Source organism: Anopheles gambiae, chromosome 2, assembly GCF_943734735.2.
Source record: "Anopheles gambiae chromosome 2, idAnoGambNW_F1_1, whole genome shotgun sequence".
In the NCBI taxonomy this organism is placed as follows: Eukaryota; Metazoa; Arthropoda; class Insecta; order Diptera; family Culicidae; genus Anopheles; species Anopheles gambiae.
Genome location: NC_064601.1, coordinates 111343300 through 111362260, shown reverse-complemented (window position 1 = coordinate 111362260; position 18961 = coordinate 111343300). Strand labels below are relative to the sequence as shown.

The 18961-nt window shown below is 48.6% G+C and overlaps 5 protein-coding genes and 1 long non-coding RNA gene across 7 annotated transcripts in view; 3 read left to right on the top strand and 3 right to left on the bottom strand.

The window, feature by feature from the left end:
* LOC3290304 (uncharacterized) overlaps positions 1-6209 on the top strand; it is a 75676-nt gene extending 69467 nt beyond the window's left edge. For both annotated transcript variants that reach the window (XM_061644183.1, XM_061644182.1), the window contains exons 9-11: positions 381-907; positions 971-1306; positions 1386-6209. In XM_061644183.1, coding sequence (XP_061500167.1) covers positions 381-907; positions 971-1306; positions 1386-5735 — 5213 coding nt within the window. In that variant the 3' untranslated portion in view covers positions 5736-6209. The remainder of the gene's footprint in view (positions 1-380; positions 908-970; positions 1307-1385) is intronic.
* A 1649-nt stretch (positions 6210-7858) lies between these two features.
* LOC1270005 (SAP30-binding protein) lies at positions 7859-9149 on the bottom strand. Its single transcript, XM_308660.4, has 2 exons — positions 8891-9149; positions 7859-8817 (listed from the first exon to the last, which is right to left on the bottom strand). The coding sequence occupies exons 1-2, from the start codon at positions 9011-9013 to the stop codon at positions 7942-7944; spliced, it is 999 nt and encodes a 332-aa protein (XP_308660.3). The 5' UTR covers positions 9014-9149; the 3' UTR covers positions 7859-7941.
* A 187-nt stretch (positions 9150-9336) lies between these two features.
* On the bottom strand, positions 9337-10870 carry LOC1270006 (translation initiation factor eIF-2B subunit beta). Its single transcript, XM_308661.4, has 3 exons — positions 10512-10870; positions 9531-10448; positions 9337-9464 (listed from the first exon to the last, which is right to left on the bottom strand). Exons 1-3 carry the CDS (start codon positions 10586-10588, stop codon positions 9392-9394), a joined length of 1068 nt encoding a protein of 355 aa, XP_308661.4. The 5' UTR covers positions 10589-10870; the 3' UTR covers positions 9337-9391.
* A 105-nt stretch (positions 10871-10975) lies between these two features.
* Positions 10976-12553, top strand: LOC1270007 (ras-related protein Rab-43). Its single transcript, XM_308662.4, has 4 exons — positions 10976-11188; positions 11339-11423; positions 11495-11751; positions 11836-12553. Exons 1-4 carry the CDS (start codon positions 10976-10978, stop codon positions 11941-11943), a joined length of 663 nt encoding a protein of 220 aa, XP_308662.1. The 3' UTR covers positions 11944-12553.
* Positions 12408-18235, bottom strand: LOC1270008 (RING finger protein nhl-1). Its single transcript, XM_061644184.1, has 11 exons — positions 18075-18235; positions 17867-18012; positions 17626-17795; positions 17310-17390; positions 16549-16668; positions 14389-14476; positions 13860-14062; positions 13671-13804; positions 13457-13603; positions 13126-13387; positions 12408-13059 (listed from the first exon to the last, which is right to left on the bottom strand). The coding sequence occupies exons 1-11, from the start codon at positions 18233-18235 to the stop codon at positions 12583-12585; spliced, it is 1989 nt and encodes a 662-aa protein (XP_061500168.1). The 3' UTR covers positions 12408-12582.
* Positions 13600-14499, top strand: LOC133391286 (uncharacterized). The gene is made up of 2 exons (XR_009764780.1): positions 13600-13770; positions 13849-14499. It is a non-coding gene; the product is annotated as an uncharacterized LOC133391286 (long non-coding RNA).
* Positions 18236-18961: the final 726 nt, after the last annotated feature.

Here is an 18961-nt window from a genome sequence, read left to right as displayed (position 1 = left end):
AATGGTAAGAGAATTGGTTGGGCCGATGGATGATACCGGATTTTGTAACAGAGAAATCAATTAAAATCTAAAAAATAACGAAAATGGCTCATTAAACAGTGTAAAGTCAGTAAAACAATCTTTACCTATAGTTTCTAACAGAAAATACATACAAAATCGACCAAATAGACTTGTATAACAGATTTATACATACTGTATAACAGTTCCAGTTTTGCTGTTTGTTGCTGTATGCTCGAGTGTACAACACAGAAAGACAAAAAAGAGGCGTATAACAGTTACATAGTACTTGTATAACAGTTTTAATCATTATCAGTTTATCCAGTTTTTGTTCGGCTCCTTGCGTGTATAACCATTTTCTTCCATCTCATCTACCTTTACAGACGTTACGGAGGTATCGTTCGCATCCGAGACACACATCGAGCAACAGTCCGGACTCTCCACTAAGGAGTACATCGTGATCGCGGTCTGCAGTCTGTGTCTGGGGCTAATCTACATCGCGTCAGTGTTTCTCTACATCCACATGAAGAAGCGAAAGACCCGATCGGGCACGAACGATGATGGCAGCGGGCTGAAGAATGACTACTCCACCTACCAGCAGAACGATCAGGTCACGTTCGGGGTCGGTATGGGCGCGGCTGCCGTCAGCCCGTTCGGTGGACAGGCACGGGCCAGCTTTATTGGGCGTACCGCGCTCGGCGGTAGCCAGCGACAGGGCGGAGGGCCAGCGGTTGGACCGCACCGGGGCCTCGCGAACGTTGGTCTGCACGCAGAGGAGATGGGCATTGTGAAGAACAACCCGCTGCTGAAACACTTCCCGAACCTGAGCGACAATTCGGGCTTCATCAGTGACAATTCCAATTCGGTGTCGGAGTTTGAGGATGATATAACGACCGACGTTGAGAAGCAGGTAGGTTACAGTGGTAAGGGATGTCGTAGAGTGCATAGGAATGAAGTAAACCTTCCGTTTCAGATGCAAACCGGCAAACATCAGCCAAAAAACTTCTCAGGGCGTACCGAAATGGATGGCGAACTTCGCCTTCAGCAGCAGCAGCAGCAGCAGCTGTCCCAGCAGTCCGCTCTGCTACTTCATCATCACCATCACCTTCAGCAGCAGCACCAGCAACACCAGCAGGATCCGTTGAACGCCGGTGGCCAGGATACGGAGTGTCTACCCGAGGAAAATGTATCCATTGTCGAAGAGCTGAACAACGAAGAAAAGCTCGAAAGCATGAAGTCTATCGTGAACGGTACGATGCGCCGGAAGCTGTACTTCAATCCGGCCTACTTCGAACCACATCTTCTAGTTGTAAGTAGTTGCACTGTAATTGCTTAATGAGTTCGTTAAATCTGATGAAATGTACATCATTTTTTCATTCCACTCCCAGTCACCTCCACCGGCAGCTATCGAGTTTCTGAATAAGATCCGCGAGGTGATCACGATCGCCAAGTACAAGATGTCGGCGAAACGGTTTCAGCCCTCGCTGAACATCATACCGGAGGAGATGCAGCAGTCGGCCGGGTCGGAAACGTATGCCGCGGTCCAGACGGCCCCGGCCAGCCGGCGAAGCAGTTTGATCAGCTCGCGCAAGGACAGCTCACGCAAGAGTGCCTGCTCGGGGTGTCCCGGGTGCGAGAAGAAGGTGGCGGCCGCTGCCGACCCCGTGATGGTACCGTCGAGCAACTGTAAGAACTGTGGCGACAAGCAGAACAGCATCCGCAAGTGGCTGGAGGATGTGTCCTCCAACCATGGGGATGGTATTGCCGAGGCGGACCTTTACGACAGCAAGGCGAGCCTGCTCGCCAATGCAGGTGGTAGTGGGTCGGAGGTGGATGGAGCAACGCCAACACCGAAGCCCGATGTGGGTGGGATTGCAAATGGAGGGTTTGTAGGGGAGCTGGAGTCACTCAAGTCACTGGATGATCGTACGCCCGCCAATGATTCGTTGCCGATTCGACCAGACATCAAGAAGCACCCGAAGGGTCATCGCCCATCCAAAACGGGGAGTTTACACAGCGACAGTTCGTCAACGTCGGACAACGAAACGATCGTGGCCAATAGTGTGAAGGAACGATCGGCGGTGGTTCGCATTCCCTCTGCAAGCAAATCGGTCCGCTCAGACACTAGCTCAGCACCGAAAATTGTGTCGCACAGTCTGAAGTCGGATCTGGTGAGCAAAATGAGCAAGTTCAGCATGCAGGACGGTGCCGGTGCGCTGATGAAGAACAGCAGCTTCATCTACGAGGAGAGCCGGCAAAGCAATCAACAGCTGTACATCAAGAACACGAACAACTCAGTCGCTAATCTGGACACCAACAAGGTGTACGATAAGCGCGATCTGTACAGCATTACTGGTAGTGAGATCTACAACAATCCACAGTTTGAGGCATCACCGGTGATGCCGCACAAGATGCTGCCGGTGGTGCACACACAATCAGCCCACCATCATCATCACCATGCGCACGGCAAGAAGCCGCCAGCGAATGGAGGTGCAAGAGTGCATCAGACACCAGCTCTACCACCTTCACTGGCCGGTGCCTCTACCAGCAAGCGTCGCCAGGAGGTGCTGGATCAGTACGCGAACGTCAAACCGATGAAGCTCCGCAACATCAACCAGATGCCGGACATGGTGTACGAAGCGCTGGCGATGGATCAGCGCAAAATCCGCTCCTGGTCGGAGCGACATGCCGAGCGGCTCCCCGTCCCACAGCTCGAGTCGCTCGACTACGCCCTCGACTCGTCCGACAGCCGGTTCAGCAGCATCGATCGGCACGAGCGCTACCGGAACGAGAAGTTCTTTCACGACTTTCTAAACTCGGACCAGGAGTGCAACACGCTCGGGAACCGATCGGGTAAGAACTCGTACAGCAAGTACCAGCCCGACTCGCCGATCTACTCGCGCAAATCGCCCCACTATCTGATCGTGGACTACGAAACGGACAGCCTGGAGCGGGCCACCTCCAAGACGCCGATGAGCTTCCACACCTCCACCACGAACAGTAGCGATCTTGGGTCGCAACCGTCGCCCTCCCTCAGCACAGCGCTACCGCTCGAGGAGGAGGTCGAGATACGCAATGCCATATACGATCGGGTGGAGGGTTTTAGAAAGGATACTGACACGATCAAGACGGAACGCGCAGCCGTCAGTATCCGGTCCGATGAGTATGAAGACGTTCCGCAGACAGTTGTTGAGGGCCAGCCGGCGAACGGCAGGGCGAAGAAAAAGATACCGAAGATCAAGTGCGACACGCCGTTTCAGGGCAGCATCACGATCGAGGTGGAGCACAGTCCGGACGATTGCGACCTATCCGCGACGGACAGCGACCAGTTCGAGCCGGACACGCTCGACCGCAAGCCGAAGAAGCACGGGTCGACGGCGGCTGTGAGTCGGCATCGCAGCAACGTGTGGGAGAGTGAGCGGAGTCGGAGTGGAGGAGTTGTCGAAGCGTCAAACTTAACCTCCTTGCCGGCCGATCTGAACAGTCACTTTGTGCTGAAGTCCACTGGGTCTTTCAAGCACGAGACGAGCTTCGGCAGCTTGCGTGAGATTTACGAATCCAAGAACCCAAAAGCCGTCGCGGGGGCTGGTGGTGCGCCCGTACGAAGCTCGCTGACCAATCTGGCCGAGTTGGACGTAAAGTCGGGGAAGTTGCTGACGCTCGAAACGCGACATTCGCGCCGCCAGCGTACGAACGTGGGTGAAGCGATCATACCGGCACCGAAACAGGTACCGCCGGATCTGATCCCACCGGAGAGTGGTGGAGTTGGAGTTGGGCCGCGCCAAACCGCTCTGTACGATCATCCGCGGCTGCAGCTGAAGAAAGTGGACGATTATGGCGGTGCGCCAAAGAGTCTGGGCTGCTGGAGTAACAGCGAAAAGCTATCGAACCCACCGACTGGTCCGGCACCGAAGCCTAACTTCTGCACTGCCAGCGAAAACTACGAGTCGATCAATAGCCTGACGGCGGAGAGTGACTCCACACAGTTGACGGGCATTTCGGATAACGATCGGACGGCGTCTGGGGCGAGCAATAGTAGTGGCAGTGGGGGTAAGAGCCGTCACTCCCCGGGCAAGCTTCCACCGTACAGTCACGTGCACAAGAACCCGACCGATCAGTCGCTGTACATTAGCGAAAAGTCGGAGTACGCACGAATCGACGAGAAGCAACCGGAGTCGGAGCTGAGTGGCATACTGGAGAGCTACATGACGCTTGGGGAGATGAACAGCAAGAACTTCCTGCAGCAGGTCGACAGCAAGATCTACGATCTGCGCACACGGCAGGCTCAGCAGCAGCAGCAACACCAGCAAGTGATGAGCAAGGCAAAATTCATCGAGGACATCGATAAGATCGAGGTCCTATCCACGAAAACGCTCTCCAATTATAGCTTCCCGATCAATCGGAGTAGCCCGTCGATCAATCCGAAAGACGGTGAAGATGAGAAACCCTCCATCTATGACATCAGTGCACCGATGCCGCTTGGAAGCACTGGATCGGCGTCACCCACCACCACGAAGGTGTTCCGCGTCGAGCTAAACCAGTCCTCCAACGGGATGCAGATCGCAATGGGGCTGAGAGACCGCGTCAAAAAGTCCAAGGATCTGAAGAATGCCTGGAAGAAGTTTATCGGAATAGCGACAGCAAAGTTCAATGGGAAGTCCGGAGGGGATCAGGACCTGGAAAAGACATCCGATTCGTCCGACATTCTCGAGAAGGATGAGGGCATTTCCTCACTGATTGATGACTCGTCTGGTAGTGGTGCGTATGGATCACACTATCAGCAGCAGCAGATGTTGCGTCACCATCATCATCACCATCACCGGAAGCGACAGCAAGGTGCACCATCACCAGAAGATGGTGAAAAGCCATCGACTTCGCGCCCAAACATCACGATCGTGAGGAGTAACTCGCGATCGAGCACAAAGGAGCAGGACAGCGGCTACATGAGTGCCGATTCAAGTGAATCAAAGCTGAACGGCAAAAAGAAGCTCTACGAGCGGTTCAACTTTAGCTCTCAGTCACCGGACGGTTCGGCTGGTGCAAGTCCCGATGGAACGATCCTGGAGGAGAACAAGTACGAAATCTGTGCCCTACAGCAGCAGGAAGCGAACGAAAGAGGCGTCGCAGGAACACCAGATGCAACCGGCACCAATCGGAGCGGCTCATCGACCGGTGGTTCTTCTGGGGCCGGTTCCAGATCGAACGACAAATCGATCGCTCGCCCACGATCACCACCGCCACCGCTTCCTCCACCGAATCCACCACCTCCACCACCACCAACTGCAACCATTCCCACGAAGAAGCTGGGAAGTGCGGTCAAGGTGATCGAGAAGCCCCAAAGCAAACCCCCGCCACCACCTCCATCGCCACCTTCCTCTAGCTCACCCTCTTCCTCGTTGACTACGATCGCAAGGACGGTGGCCATGAGCACAAGAGGGGAGATGGAACCGGGTCCATCGCACGGCAGACATCAGATGCCACCGAACGGTGTGTTCTTCAACACCTCCGACGCGATCAGTGTACGGGTGTACTCGTCCGATGATGAGAAGTTCGATGGTAGTGATGATGCCTCCTGCATCTCGGACGAGGACGATCTTGACTCGCACCTGGACGATATCTCCGAATCGGGTGCGGAAAGTGTCGAGACGCATTCGGTGTTCTTTAAGAACATAAGGAAACCTGCGCATCTAACAGTGGCACAGGGCGCGGATCGTGCAATGGCGGCCGCTGTGCACTGAGAGCAGGGTCCTCTGTGCAATATGGCTGACTCTGTCCTTCTGTTTCATACTCCTTCTCATTCCTATTAGATAACAACACGACTCTAGCAAGTAAGAGCTAAAGGCAATGTCGACTTTTAAGTTTAAGACACTTTCTCTTGTACATTCGACACCTCGGGGATACTCCTTCCCGACGGGGACGCACACTGTTCGAGATTATTGAGTTATTGTACCTCCACAAGTATTGAGCTTATCCGTGAGACGGTCTCGCTTCCACTGCCCTACCAATCTTGTTGGGGGGGTTGGTTTTAAAGCGTATGTCCGCTGGATCTGAGCCGTATTAGGGTTAGGGATTTGTGTTAGTATCGTAAGTAGTAGCTTGTTTTAAGTAAACCAATCAGTGGCAACTGTGCAATCGGTTAGTGTTCTAGGCATTATTTTGTTAACATATTTATTCAAGAGAGTGGTTGATGAATGTGTGCGAGTGTGTGTGTGTGCGTGTAAGAAAGAGTGAAAGGGTGTGTGTTTGGTAGTGTGATTTTTCGTTGCGCTTAACTAGTGTTGAGTTCTTCTGCTAATCGTACATTTTTGCTTCTCTTTTTTTGTTTTTGTTTTTGCTTATTTTTCTGAAAATCATTTATTGATTTTACTTGCATTTTGTTTTCATTTTCTTACTAAATTTTTAAAGCCTTTTTCATATTTTATCTTATGCTTGTTGACCTCTTCTCGAATTTCAAGCAAAAATGTACCCAATTAGCATCGAATGTGATACGAGACTTGCAAGTCTCCAGCAATAATAAAAAACGTAGCAATATTAGCTTAGGTTTTGTTTTAAGGACATTCTAGTGTTAACGTATCTGTACGGCTTGCCATCCCTTCCAGCATCCCTGGAGGATGCATCGGCTCGTCTGCATTTACACTACTAGGCCGGATATGTGCAATAACAATACATCCGTGTTAAGGTTTCTAGACAATAAGGAAGCGTGCTCGCGTTTCGAGGGTAGAGTGGACAGAGAGTGCAATACATAAGTGGGAACAGTTGGGTGGGTAGCTTTGTTTGTTTGTTTGTAAGTTAAGTCTGTAGCATCTATCGAGAGGGTATGGTAGTTTTCACGGCTATAATACCAAAAGATGGCCTTACACCAGCCTATGGTTTGGGGCTATTATGTTTTACGTGTAGTGGAAACACGTGACCTTCGTTTTGTTTTTGTTAAGTTGGATTTGTTTAAGTAAGTTTTTAACCTCCCTCCCAGTTAGTTTTAGTCCGTGTGATGCAACGGTGTGATGCATTGCGCACAACTGAATCCTTTGCCGAATGGGAAAGGATTTCGGGCGACGTTAGCTTCATAAGTACCTGCCAAAAAACCCCGTATAAAACAATCGTTAATGGGGAAAGCTTAGGAGGAGAAAAGCCATTTAATAATGTGCGTTCTTCCCATGCTTCCTCGGTATGATTGTAGTAAGTAGAGTTTAGTAGTTAAGCTGTTAGCAATTCTTATCATATTACACAAATATTTATTCAACTTGTGTGTTTGTAGCTTTTCCGAAGCAACAGTGCTTCGTTAGTTTCCTGTTGTTTTGTTTTTGTTTTTGTACGCTATTTTTCAGTTCTCCTTAATCCTTTCTGTTATCGTTTTGTAGTCTTGCCTATTGTTGGTAATATTATTATTATTATGTAGGCTTAAGATATGCAACTTTAGTTTTAAAACATATTTTGAGAATATTTTTTTTGTTTTTTTCAATGTAATTTAAACCGTAGCCAATGCTGCAAAGTTTAACGGAGAGGTGAAAGACAGGAGTAGTGAGAGAGAGAGAAAAATATTGTTTCCTGTACTTAGTAAGATTTAGCAAAAGAAAATATGCCTGAAGTTGCTCATCATTTCGAACCACGTGTGCTTTGGAGCCGTGTACAGTGCTGGCTCAAAGACCGGAACGAAAGCGGAGGATTAGGATTAGAGAATTGCCTTTGGCTTTTGTTATTTAACGAAACGGGGCGCAAAATGAAATGTTTTAGCTTAAGAAACTCCCCTATCTCTCTTTGTAATACGAATGTAATTGATTTTATGCAACTGAAACGAATAAATAGCTGGTTTTAATAATAGTTGTTCTGCTACAGTACGTGATATTCGATCCGAAATGTTGACTTTTTGTTTATTTGTTTGTTTGAAATTAACTTACATTTATTTGTCCTATTTGTTTTAACCACCGCGCGACGAACGACTTACGACTAAACCTTGGGCTTCTTTGGCAGCGAACCGAACGCCGATATAACCGTGCCCTTCGTCCCGGTGGCCGTCGTCGTGAGCGTCTGCTGTATAATGCCCGCGGGCTTCAGTGCGTTCGCCATCGCGACAGCCGCGGCCGCACCGAGCATACCGGGCGCCGCTCCCAGCACGCCCGGTTGGTCCCATTTGGATTTGCGCTTCTTCGACTCGTCCGGATCGACCCGCTTCACGCCGGTCTGTATTTCCGTCTTGGTCGCCTCCTTCCGTGCCTTTTCCACCTTCTCCATCTCGACCTTCTGCGCTTTCGCCAGCTCCTCGTAGTACGATTCCTTGCCCCACTGGGATGGGTCGAATATTTCCGGCGCATAGTTCGTCCCGAGCTCGTTGATGTCGCAGAAGTGGATCAGCTTCTCGTAGATGCTCGGATTGCGGAACTCTTTGCGCTCCTGGATGATGCGGTTCGTGTCCATGTTGGAGTTTTTCATCCGTTCGTACAGGGCGGCAATCTTGTCCTGCAGCTCCTGCGAGCAGCGACCTTTCGGTTCGGGTGGTAGACTAAAGCCGTATAGCTTTGCCCGGTCCACCTTTTCGGGGGAGGGGCTCCGTTCCGGTTCGGGCTCGTGTTCCGATTCTGGTGCTTCCTCGTGCTCGCTCCGCTCCGGTGAGTTGTTGTCCTCGTCCGTGTCGACAATCGTATCGTCGATGTAGCTCACCAGCCGGAGTGCTTTCTTGCGCGGTGGCCCTGGCGTTCCGTTGTCACTGGCGCCGCTCGGTTCGGCCGATTTGAACGGAGGAAGGCTGGCGGTGTTGGTCTGCGTGACGGGTGTGCCCGAGCTTTCGGACATGTCGCGGAGCGGCGTTTGTTGGCGGGAGCGAATCTGGAAAAGTGACAAGGAAAAGGTTATTAGATACATTTCGAAGAATGCTTCGCACCACGGAGTCGTCACGAACCTGTGAGACGGAACTACCGCCTTCCGACTGTGGTGAATCATCGTCCGAATGACGATCGCCCTCATTTTCCGAGTCCGTGTAGGTGGCAGTTAGCGATGCAAGCGCCGAGTTTTTGGAGCTCATGCCGGAAAACTATTTTGTTGCGGGTTTTTACTAGACTTTTCGATTAAAAATCGCGGAATGTTTCGTACGCACGATCTACTTTGCTTTTGTTTACAAACTCTCGCTTTTCCTGGCATTTGACAGATGAGAATCGAGCTTGACAGATGACAGAACCTTACAACAGCTTCCACGTTGCGAGGGTTTGTGTATTGGCTAATGGTTCAGGCTCGTGTAGGGTATGTGAAATGAATTTAAAAATGCAATTACGAACTGTTTTATCGGAAAACCATATGTGTAACGAAATTTTCCTTTCAAATTATCCAACATGAAAAAGTAGAAGAAGATTCCAAAGATTCCATAACATTTTATTGAATTCGTATTTCACCTGGTCGTTGTATTTCACAGTTGATTATCGTCTGGATGGTACAGCTCGCCGATCAAACGATAAATGTAGGAAGGAGCGTTCGTGCCACTGCAAAGGATGAGAAAAGATCATTAAAAACCCCAACTTGATTGACATTTCCATCCGCAATCATACTTATTCGTGATGAAAAGCGTCACCAGCTCCGGGGGCACGTAGTCGAACAGCGGATTGTACGCTTTCGTGAACCGCGCCGCTAAGCTTTCGAACGGTAACACTGCCTCGGTATTGCCCAGAATATTGAAATCACCCTGCTCGTAGTTGCACAGATGCACCGGCGTCAGTTTGTACGTCGGAGCCAGCACAATCACCGGCACGGAGAAATGTTTCGCCGACAGGGCCAAGCTGTACGTGCCACAAACCGCCTGCAGCCCACCGTTTGCCAGCACCGAATGCGTGCCGATGATGATTTTGTTAATGCGCGACATGATCGCAAAGATCGCTGCGTCCGAAATGAGCGTAGTTTGAATCTTGGCCCGTCCCAAATTGGCCGCCAACTGCTGTCCGCGACAGTCCGGTGCACACTCCACCACCACCACCTCGATCGGGCGCGTTTCGGCCGCCTTGCGGAGGAACTTTTCGACCGCCCGCGAGTACCCGATGGTCATGATCAGTTCCGCCGAGTGGATGTGTTCCGCTGCCTGGGCGGAAATGCTATCGCCCGTCGTTTCCAGCTCGGTTTCTACTTCCGACAGATGGTCCACCAGTGCGTTCTTCAGCCCCGGCATCGGTTTCGAGTAGTCGTCCCGCTCCGGATCGGCCCCTTGCGTTACCAGCTTGTGGAGAGAAAGTATGCTCTGTCCGTCGTCGAAATGTACCACGCGGGAGGAATCGTATTCTTCGCGGACTATTTTCATCACGCGTCGGATGGTGTTCGCGACGACGATATCGTGCGGAATGGCTTCGGCCAGAAAGCGTCCCTGGTTGCGGATCAGGGCAAGCAGTTGTTCCGCCGTGTTCCATGATTCTTTCGACACGAGATCCATCAGCAGCCGCAGCGTTCGGGATGCCAGCTTAAGTGATCCCGAGATTTTGCTGCAAAATTGCAATGGGAGGGATTATTGCATCCAAAACACGTGTGACGCTAAATTGTCTTACCGAAGGCGTACATCCTGGATGAATTCAGCGATTCCTTGCACAGGGACAATGGAGTAATCTTTTGCTAATTCTTTCATGTTGGTGAAATTGTTGTTTTTGTGCAATTCTGCCGTCTGTTGCGAGTTTGTTGACGTTTCACACTAAAGGCCAACTTACACGACGCCACATTGCCGTGAACGTTCAACTGTCAAACGAAACGTCACAACATTGCACCGTGTACACGCTGCTGTATTGCTCTTGCTCGTCTCAAATTCATAACAATACACAAAGAAAACAAGCAGCAGCAGCGCGTTTTTGCGAGTGTTACTTTACGGAGTAATTATTAATTAGAATTTGGTAAGGACGTGATTGAGTAACATTGTTCGTGCTTCTAGCTAAAAGATCTTCTCGCACACGTGTAGGTGATTCGTGCTTCAGCAGCAGCAGCCGTTTTTTCCCACTCTCGACACAGAACGCAAGCAAAAATGTCCGCCTCAGGTCCAACCTCGTTGATATCGACGGGCGGTGATGAATCGTTTGATTTTCTGTTCAAAATCGTCCTCATCGGAGACTGTGGCACCGGCAAGACCTGCATCGTGCAGCGGTTCAAATCGGGCAACTTTATCGAAAGCCACGGCAACACGATCGGGGTCGACTTTTCGATGAAAGCGGTCTCGGTGGATGGGAAGAAGGTGAAGGTAAGCGAGATAAGCGCGTCTGCCCTGTTCTAATCCGTCGCGAAACGGAGGATAAGCCAAAGGGCACGGGTGGCGGGAGATTAATTGCACACACCTCTCACCAAACACACGCACCTATTCTAATCGCAATGCTGACGATTACGCTTGCAGCTACAGATATGGGACACGGCCGGGCAGGAACGGTTCCGGACCATCACGCAGAGCTATTACCGATCGGCTAACGGTGTTTTAATTGGTGTGTACTTTATTCAAAGCAACAGTCATGATAGGAACAACTCAAAACTGTGCTTTTTCCCATTTCCCCAGTGTACGACATCACCAAACGATCGACCTTCCTCAGTCTGCAGCGATGGATCGACGAGGTGCGCCGGTATACCGCCTCCAATGTGATGATCTTCGTGATAGGCAACAAATCCGACCTGGACGAGGAGCGGGAGGTGGAGTTTTCCGAAGCCGAAAACCTGTGTCAGTACATCCCGGAGGTGATGTTCGTGATGGAAACGTCCGCCAAAGACAATCGCTGCGTGGACGACGCATTCATGACGCTAGCAACGGAACTGAAGGTCTGTGCGGTAACACGATGACCGCCCTTGTCTGACCTATGCTGTGCAAACAAAATCTCAAAAATTGCTTTGTTTTCTTCACAGCGGCGCCACGATGGCTTGAATGCGGCCGAAGAGGAAGAAGGCATTACGCTCGGTCAGAGCAAAAGCTTATCAACCAATACGTGCAACTCGCTGTGCAATTTAACGTGAAGCGGTGCACCGAGCACTGCTGATGATACCTGGCCAAAGCGTAAAAGGACCATTTGCGAACGCGACTGTTGGACAGTTCTAATTTGTGAACAACTTATTGCCCTCTCCCCATTATTGCACAAGCCCGATCGGTTTGCGGTACGCCACGGTTAAAATGCCATCGTTCTAAGCAATTCGAGAAACGCGCAAAAAAAAGGTTGCGTTTTAGTACGTAAGGTACTCGAATTAAGGTGAAATGTTTTAAAACTTCTTCGTAACACTTCATCCTATTCTTTCTTAAAGTCTTTTGCATCATCAAATGACGCATAGATGCAGGTTTCTTTTCCCGCTGTACATACGTTTGGCATGGTGCAAACATGTGTTAACTAATTTGTAGTTATACTATAACGAACCCGATTCTCGAACAACAAAAAGTGAGCTCCCGTAGTGAATGTGAAATGCGTGTAGAATTAGAGGAGATTGCATATTTTATACCTGAAACTATTTATTGAGTTGAGCCAAACCTCGAAAGGAACTATTTTTAAAATCGAAACAGAAAAAAAAGTTGTTGTAAATATAACGCTATTTTAACATTTGCCCCACCACTCGGTAGAGAGTGGTTTGCAGCGAAGCTCCGTGCGGTTTCCATACCTGCCATACCTAAGAGATCAGCTGTACGGCATGGTTCTTGTAATCGCTGATGACAATCTCCCAATCCTTGCTAACACAAAGGCCCGAAATCCAGTTAAACTTTCCCGCCGAATCACCGCGCGATCCGAGCGCCGTTACAAACTGTCCATTCGGGCGGTAGACTAGAATCTTCGCATTCCCACCATCACCGACCAGAATGAACCCGGCCGGATCAACACCGATCACCTCCGGGTACTGGAACTGTCCGTTGATCGTACCGGTTTGGCCAAACTCGAGCAACTGTTCGCCGTACTTGTTGAACAGCTTCACCCGCCGATTGCCCGCGTCCAGCACGAGCACGGAAGCGTTCTTCTGGACAGCAATATCGGTTGGATTTTTCAAATCCACCATGCGGGAGGAAATTTTTGTCTGCGACGCTTTAATAAGCTGATCTTTCGTGAGCCGTCCAAACTGCGAGTGGGCCTTCCCGTCCGTGGTGCTAAGACACTGCAACGTGTTGAAGGGTAAGTGAAAATAGTTGTTTTTTAATATTATTTCAACCGTTACACTTACCTGTATTCTATCATTTCCAGTGTCGCACACGAAGAGGCAATCACCCGTGCAGAAGGCGATCCCCTCGGGTGATCTCAGCTGACCGGCCTGGTCGCCCTTGGTGCAGAGTTTCCGGAGCAGCTGCCCTTCCTGCGAAAAGACAAAGATGCAGTGCTTCCACTTGTCCGATACGAACAGCTCCTTGCGCTCCGGATCGAACGTGATGCCCTGCGGGTAGCTCAGCTCTTCGTGCGTGATCTTCTGAACGATGTGACCATTTGTTCTGGAAGCATGGAGTAAGTAGAATCAGATTAAGCTCAATATCGATGCAGCTTCTCGCAAAGACACATACTTATCTATTCCAAACACGATACGACACTCGGAACCAGCGACGTAAAGCAGTGGCTTCTCCAGCCCGTCGTGATTCCATGGCGCAAATCCCACTCCCGTTGGACGCTGGCAGTGGTTCCAGAGCAACCTGGGCTTGTAGATGTGACTTCTGAAGTAATGGAAACATTTAAATTCATTATTTTACCCAGAAAAAGCGTCTGGGACATTAATCGTACTTGTAAAACTGTGCTACCGTCGTCTCCGAGGAGCTCGGATTCAGCTGATGTTTGGGCGCCGCTTTGGCGCTCGAGCTACGCTTCACGGTCGGTGCGGTTGGTGCGTCGAAAATCGTTTCTACCTTCAGCTTTTCCTATTCCAAGCAAAAATTGAATGAAATTGATCGTCCTTCGGCAGACAGGGCTTACCCGATTGAACAGGATACGCTCCCGGCCCCACAGCGACACCTCCTCCAGTATCACCGACATGTCCTTGTGCATCTTCAGGCAGAGCTGGACCGGATCCAGTGCGCCCCCGATCGGGCGTCCGATCGATGCTAGCAGCTGGTCAATTTTCTCCCGCACCAGCTCGTGCGAACAGACCGCATCGTTTAGTATTCCCTGCGACGAGTCTGCAGTTGTGGGGTAAGGGGGCAAGCCGTGGCCATCGTGTAAGGGGGTAGAGGGGCACGCGTTGGCGTAACGGTGCGTGACATATTTGGGATGTGCGATTTGTTGCGTTTTGTCCACCAACACCATCCACCACCACGCCCAAACATGCAAAGGAAGAAACGGAAAGAAACGCGGCGCACTAATAAGCTAAAGCAGAGTAGAACGTGCCGTGCATCGGTAACGGGGAGGCGACAAATGAGTGATCGAATTCCCGGCGGCCGGTGTCTGTATGTAGATGTGTATAGGGGGAAGAGAATTTGCGAAAGAAAGTTCAAATCAATTTCACCTAACAGTTCCGTCTGCTGTCGCTGCAGGGCGAGCATTTTGTCGCGAAAACAGGCCGTTATCTCGTCGTTGATCTCGGAAAAGCGGCTCTGAAAGTGAAGGGTAAATAAAGGATAACAAAGGTAAGCGGTTAATACCGGTAGCTGCTCGGCTGCCGAGCCATACATTTGCATGATGAAGCGCGTTTGTTCTGCTGTATAGAAACCGTAACAGCATGGTGTTGCATACGTAATTTGGTAGAATAATGCAAAAGGGTAGCAATCGTCGATCGTTTTTAAACGTGCTACCTGAATCGACATTGCCGGTCGTTTTTAAACGTGCTACCTGAATTGACACTAATTGTTGTACTATTTTTCATAGACTTTGACATAGATGTTAAACATAACACATTTTCCTTTTTGTGGTTATTGAATAAAAGATCTCTTCAATTGTATTGAATCAATCGCTAAGGAATTATGTAATCATTCCTCAAGTCCACGTGTAATGACAAAAAAGCTAAAATCTACAATTGTTTTTCATTTTTTACCAATTTTTGAATACATACACTCAAAGAGGCAACTAAGATGAGAAAATTTTGAAACAATATGACTAGAAATCAAACAACAAAGTTTACTAAAAAAAGGGAAATAACATTGAAACATTAACAAACAAATAAAAGACAATATAACAGTAATAGTAATCTGAATGTTTTTGAAAATAGCTACGAAAAAGGAGAAGTTTACTAAAAAAGAAAGTAATATTGATACATAAAAACAACAACAACAACAACAAAACAGTAAAAGAGTAAAAATATATGCTAAAAAGAACAAAAAAGGGAAAACTGGAACAATCAAAAACAAAGTCAGCCCAATAACAGCAAATAACGTGCTTGAAAACATAAACCACATAAAACTCCATTTAAATAATGTGCTAAATATCATTTAAATATTTCCCAGCGAATCTCTTCACACAACACACACGAAACGTGTGTCGAAATTCAAATAAATGTCTGTGGAATGTTGATGTTTTTACCCTTATACTTCAACCTAATTTATGAGCGCGCCGACCTGAACCGTTGCACCCCGTGCCCCCCGAGCGCCAAATTTCAATTTTCATTCTACCCCGTATCGGTCGCGTTCGTATGCATCCTGTTTTGGGTTTGCTTCAAAATTTCACCTCAAAACAATCGATCGCGGACACTTTCTGTTTGGTAGCAAGCGCAAGTTTTTCGTTTTGCAACTTACACCGCATGGGCGTCGGCGTACGGAAGCAGCGGCAGCACCACCCTTGCATGCGCAATGACAGTGCGCAACGCCTGCCTTTCCGTCGATCAATAGCCAAATCAAACCGCCCATTTCGATGCGTAGCACGTGCGCGCGAGCGCGCGCAAAGAGGTTTCAAATGGAGCGCTGCTGCGCCATGGCCCACGTGTGTGTGCGCCGAGCGGGTTTGTGTGACTTGCCAAGTGACTCGTATTGATGAAATATTAAAGGAAAGTTAATTTCTTACATTAAATAACCATTCCGTTTGTGTGTATGTGTGTGTGTGTGTGTGTGTGTGTGTGTTTGCAAAGCTACACCTGGCGATAAGGATTGTTTGCGCATAAACACGATCGCTTTGGTAGCGCTTTTGCGTGTTGTTCTGGTTTTTTGGGCAATTTGCGCGTACAAAATATCCGCCGCGGCGCTACACACATCCGTCAATCGGACATCCGGCTGCGGACGGGATCACTTTCCTCCGTCTGGCATGCGCTGTGTGGCCGAGATTGAACAGATTAAAGCGCCATTCGATTGCGCTCGGCACGCTCTCGCGTGGTTGAGGTACGATCGTGTGATAAGGGACACAATTTTTGTCATTCCACCGTGACCTTATTTTCACTCTCGATTGCACGGAATGGCGAGCGCGCGCGCGCGTGTGTGTGCTTGTGTGCGCTTTTATTCGCAACCAATTTGTCGTCTGTGCGCGCTGCATCAAAGACAGTGCGGCGCATCGCCCTTTTGTACCGACTTTGATTATCCCCCTTCGTGGGGCGGAAAAGGGGAAGGGCGCCGTTGGTAATTTTCGGTCTTCGGAATACACATACACACTCATCAAGCATTATCCCCCGGGCCCCGGGTAGGATGATTGGCACATGCCCATGAACTGCCTTGCCGCGGGCCCTTCTTTGCGTTAATTTACTTACCTTATAGTCGATCAGTTTATGGTCCAATTTTTCGATGGCCGACTTTAGCTGACCCTCCAGCTGACCGACCTGTCGCGCCAGCTCATCCACGTGCCCGAGCCAGCAGATTGCGCACAGCATCTGCGAAAGAAAAAAACCGAAAATGGCGTGCGCTTAAATGTTGCCCGTGCTGCTGTATCCTAATGATCTTGAACTTCTTAACTCGTTATCAATGTGTGTCTTTAATTTAATTTCCTGTTTTGTTTTGTTTTGTCGTTGGCTTTCATTCCAACGCGCAACACGCGAGAACTTGTTTTGTTTTGGTAAAAGTAAAACTTGATTTTGAATTAAGACGATCCAATTTTGGGAATTCTTTGTCCCCATTTTCTTTAACAACGGGAAATAAAACTGATTGAATTCGCACTGCAGAAGCACGTTTTTGAAAGCCCTTTCTTTAATAACAGCATTCATACGAAAAGAATCGGTTTTGTTACATCGTTTCTAAACAGTTTTCTTACAATACATCCATTGAAATTAAGAGAAATAATAAAAATTACATTTCAGTATTGAGAAAAAACGACAATTTCTCTAGTAACAACAAAGATAATAACAAAATAATGCATAAGTAAATAAACAAAAAAAAATTTTGATCAAACTACTTAATAACTGTTACAAACAAGTCAATCAGCAAGTAAAAACGATATGAAACACACAATTGAATAAGATATTAAGAATAAGAATTTGAAAACAGCAAACAGAATAGATAAAATAGTAAAACATACCGACATACAGTGATCACATTTGTGGAGTGTTGTTTCCGACACTGTTTGACACTTGGAGCACTGTAGCGTTGGGGTCAGATTCTGGAGAGAGAGAGAGAGAGAGACCAAAAAAAAACATAACACAAATCAAGAACAAAAGTACTTTAGAAGCAACAACCAACACCAATAAGCAAAACTGTCACCCGATAAGAGAAGAATGTTTGCCCGGCGTTGGTGGTCCCCCCTACATTGATAAGTGACCAATTAAAGGTGGTCAACATAGTGCCACCAAGATAAGAGCACAAGAACACGTGCGTGTGTGGTTCAGGTACGTTACATTTTCCAACTGATAGCTTCCTACGGGCGAACGAATCAGCGAAGATGATAGCGAAGGTGCGGGATGCATCATCTGCAGCATGTTGTCGATGTGCAGGTTCGATGGTAGGACGGTTAGATCCGGATCCTTTAGCAGCTGCTTCGTGCCGCAGGTAATACATCCAATGAAAGCTGCAGAGGAGGTTTTAAGATCAGATCCTGATTGATCATTGGATAGAGTAATTATAGCACTGCGATCTTACACCGATCAGTTTGCTTGTGGAGACACTCTTCCAGACACTCCAGACAGAAGGTATGCTGACAGTTGAGCATCTTCGGCACGGTAAGACGCAGCTCGCAAAGTCCACAGATTAGTAATTGCTCGATGTTTTTAGACATGGAATGTTCTCTGAAAATTAAAAGATCACGATTGATCTTAGGAAGTGATCACGTCTAATATTCCACACTCACTTTCTGCTACCAGGGTCGTACGAGTTTCGGAAGGAGGCTGAAGATCCTTCCGGATGTCGAATACGCATCGGAACTGCCATCGGTGGACTTCTGGCCGTATCGTCGTAGGAAATCAGACGGCTGCTGCGTATCCCTCGGCTCATGGTGCGTTCCTGGTTCATTCTAAGTTAGTTCACTGGGATGAAAAACAGAGTCACCTTAACTCACTGGACCTACAAATGATACTGAGCGAGGCAGACCTGAACCAGGAACTTCCAGTTTGAAGCAACGGCCTTCTTCGATTGGCGATCTGATACAGAATCTTATCTTGTGCGTACATTTGTTTTTCAACGATCGTTTGTGGAAGATACTGTGGATGTGTTTTTCTGACCAAGTGACAGTACAGCAACACTGTTGTATTGTTTTTTATTTCCTGCAATAATTTATTGTTGTCCCTTTGCTGACTTGAGAGGATATGATTCATGATAAAAAAATATACAGAAACTAGGGGAAGGATTTTAAAAGCGAAATTTTTCCTTCCCCAATTACATTTAAATCACATGTTCAGCTTTCACTTACCGTCTAACCCACAGCGTGAAGCCATATCGCTTGTCAGCTTAACCGTCGCGACGAACAGCTGAGGAAGGATTCTTAATTCGTCTTCTCCTCACCGCCAACGTTATGATCATCGTCGTCATCATCATCATCATCATTACTGATCAGTTTTGCCATCTTCATCCGTGCTCCGTGTGTGCTGAAGATGCACCCTTGCCAAGTTCTCTGCCAGGTGTCACCGCTTCAGCAGCAAGCGAGCCCACAGCAGCAGCCCCAATCAGATGCCCCGTAACCGGTCGTATGAAGGCAATCGCCGTCTCGGCTTCGGTTCATTCGTTCGATCGGGCTGGAGC

What these genes read in the sequence shown, in the direction of transcription:
- LOC1270005 (XM_308660.4), bottom strand. Translation starts at nt 9,013, where the DNA reads ATGAGCTCCAAAAACTCGGCGCTTGCATCGCTAACTGCCACCTACACG. An exon ending in GCGGTAGTTCCGTCTCACAG is followed by an intron (nt 8,818 to 8,890) that starts GTTCGTGACGAC and finishes TCACTTTTCCAG; the next exon opens with ATTCGCTCCCGCCAACAAAC.
- LOC1270006 (XM_308661.4), bottom strand. Translation starts at nt 10,588, where the DNA reads ATGAAAGAATTAGCAAAAGATTACTCCATTGTCCCTGTGCAAGGAATC. An exon ending in ATCCAGGATGTACGCCTTCG is followed by an intron (nt 10,449 to 10,511) that starts GTAAGACAATTT and finishes GCAATTTTGCAG; the next exon opens with CAAAATCTCGGGATCACTTA. An exon ending in ACGCTTTTCATCACGAATAA is followed by an intron (nt 9,465 to 9,530) that starts GTATGATTGCGG and finishes CATCCTTTGCAG; the next exon opens with TGGCACGAACGCTCCTTCCT.
- LOC1270007 (XM_308662.4), top strand. Translation starts at nt 10,976, where the DNA reads ATGTCCGCCTCAGGTCCAACCTCGTTGATATCGACGGGCGGTGATGAA. An exon ending in TGGATGGGAAGAAGGTGAAG is followed by an intron (nt 11,189 to 11,338) that starts GTAAGCGAGATA and finishes TTACGCTTGCAG; the next exon opens with CTACAGATATGGGACACGGC. An exon ending in GGCTAACGGTGTTTTAATTG is followed by an intron (nt 11,424 to 11,494) that starts GTGTGTACTTTA and finishes CCATTTCCCCAG; the next exon opens with TGTACGACATCACCAAACGA.
- LOC1270008 (XM_061644184.1), bottom strand. Translation starts at nt 18,235, where the DNA reads ATGAACCAGGAACGCACCATGAGCCGAGGGATACGCAGCAGCCGTCTG. An exon ending in TACGACCCTGGTAGCAGAAA is followed by an intron (nt 18,013 to 18,074) that starts GTGAGTGTGGAA and finishes TTTAATTTTCAG; the next exon opens with AGAACATTCCATGTCTAAAA. An exon ending in ATCGTGTTTGGAATAGATAA is followed by an intron (nt 13,388 to 13,456) that starts GTATGTGTCTTT and finishes CCATGCTTCCAG; the next exon opens with AACAAATGGTCACATCGTTC.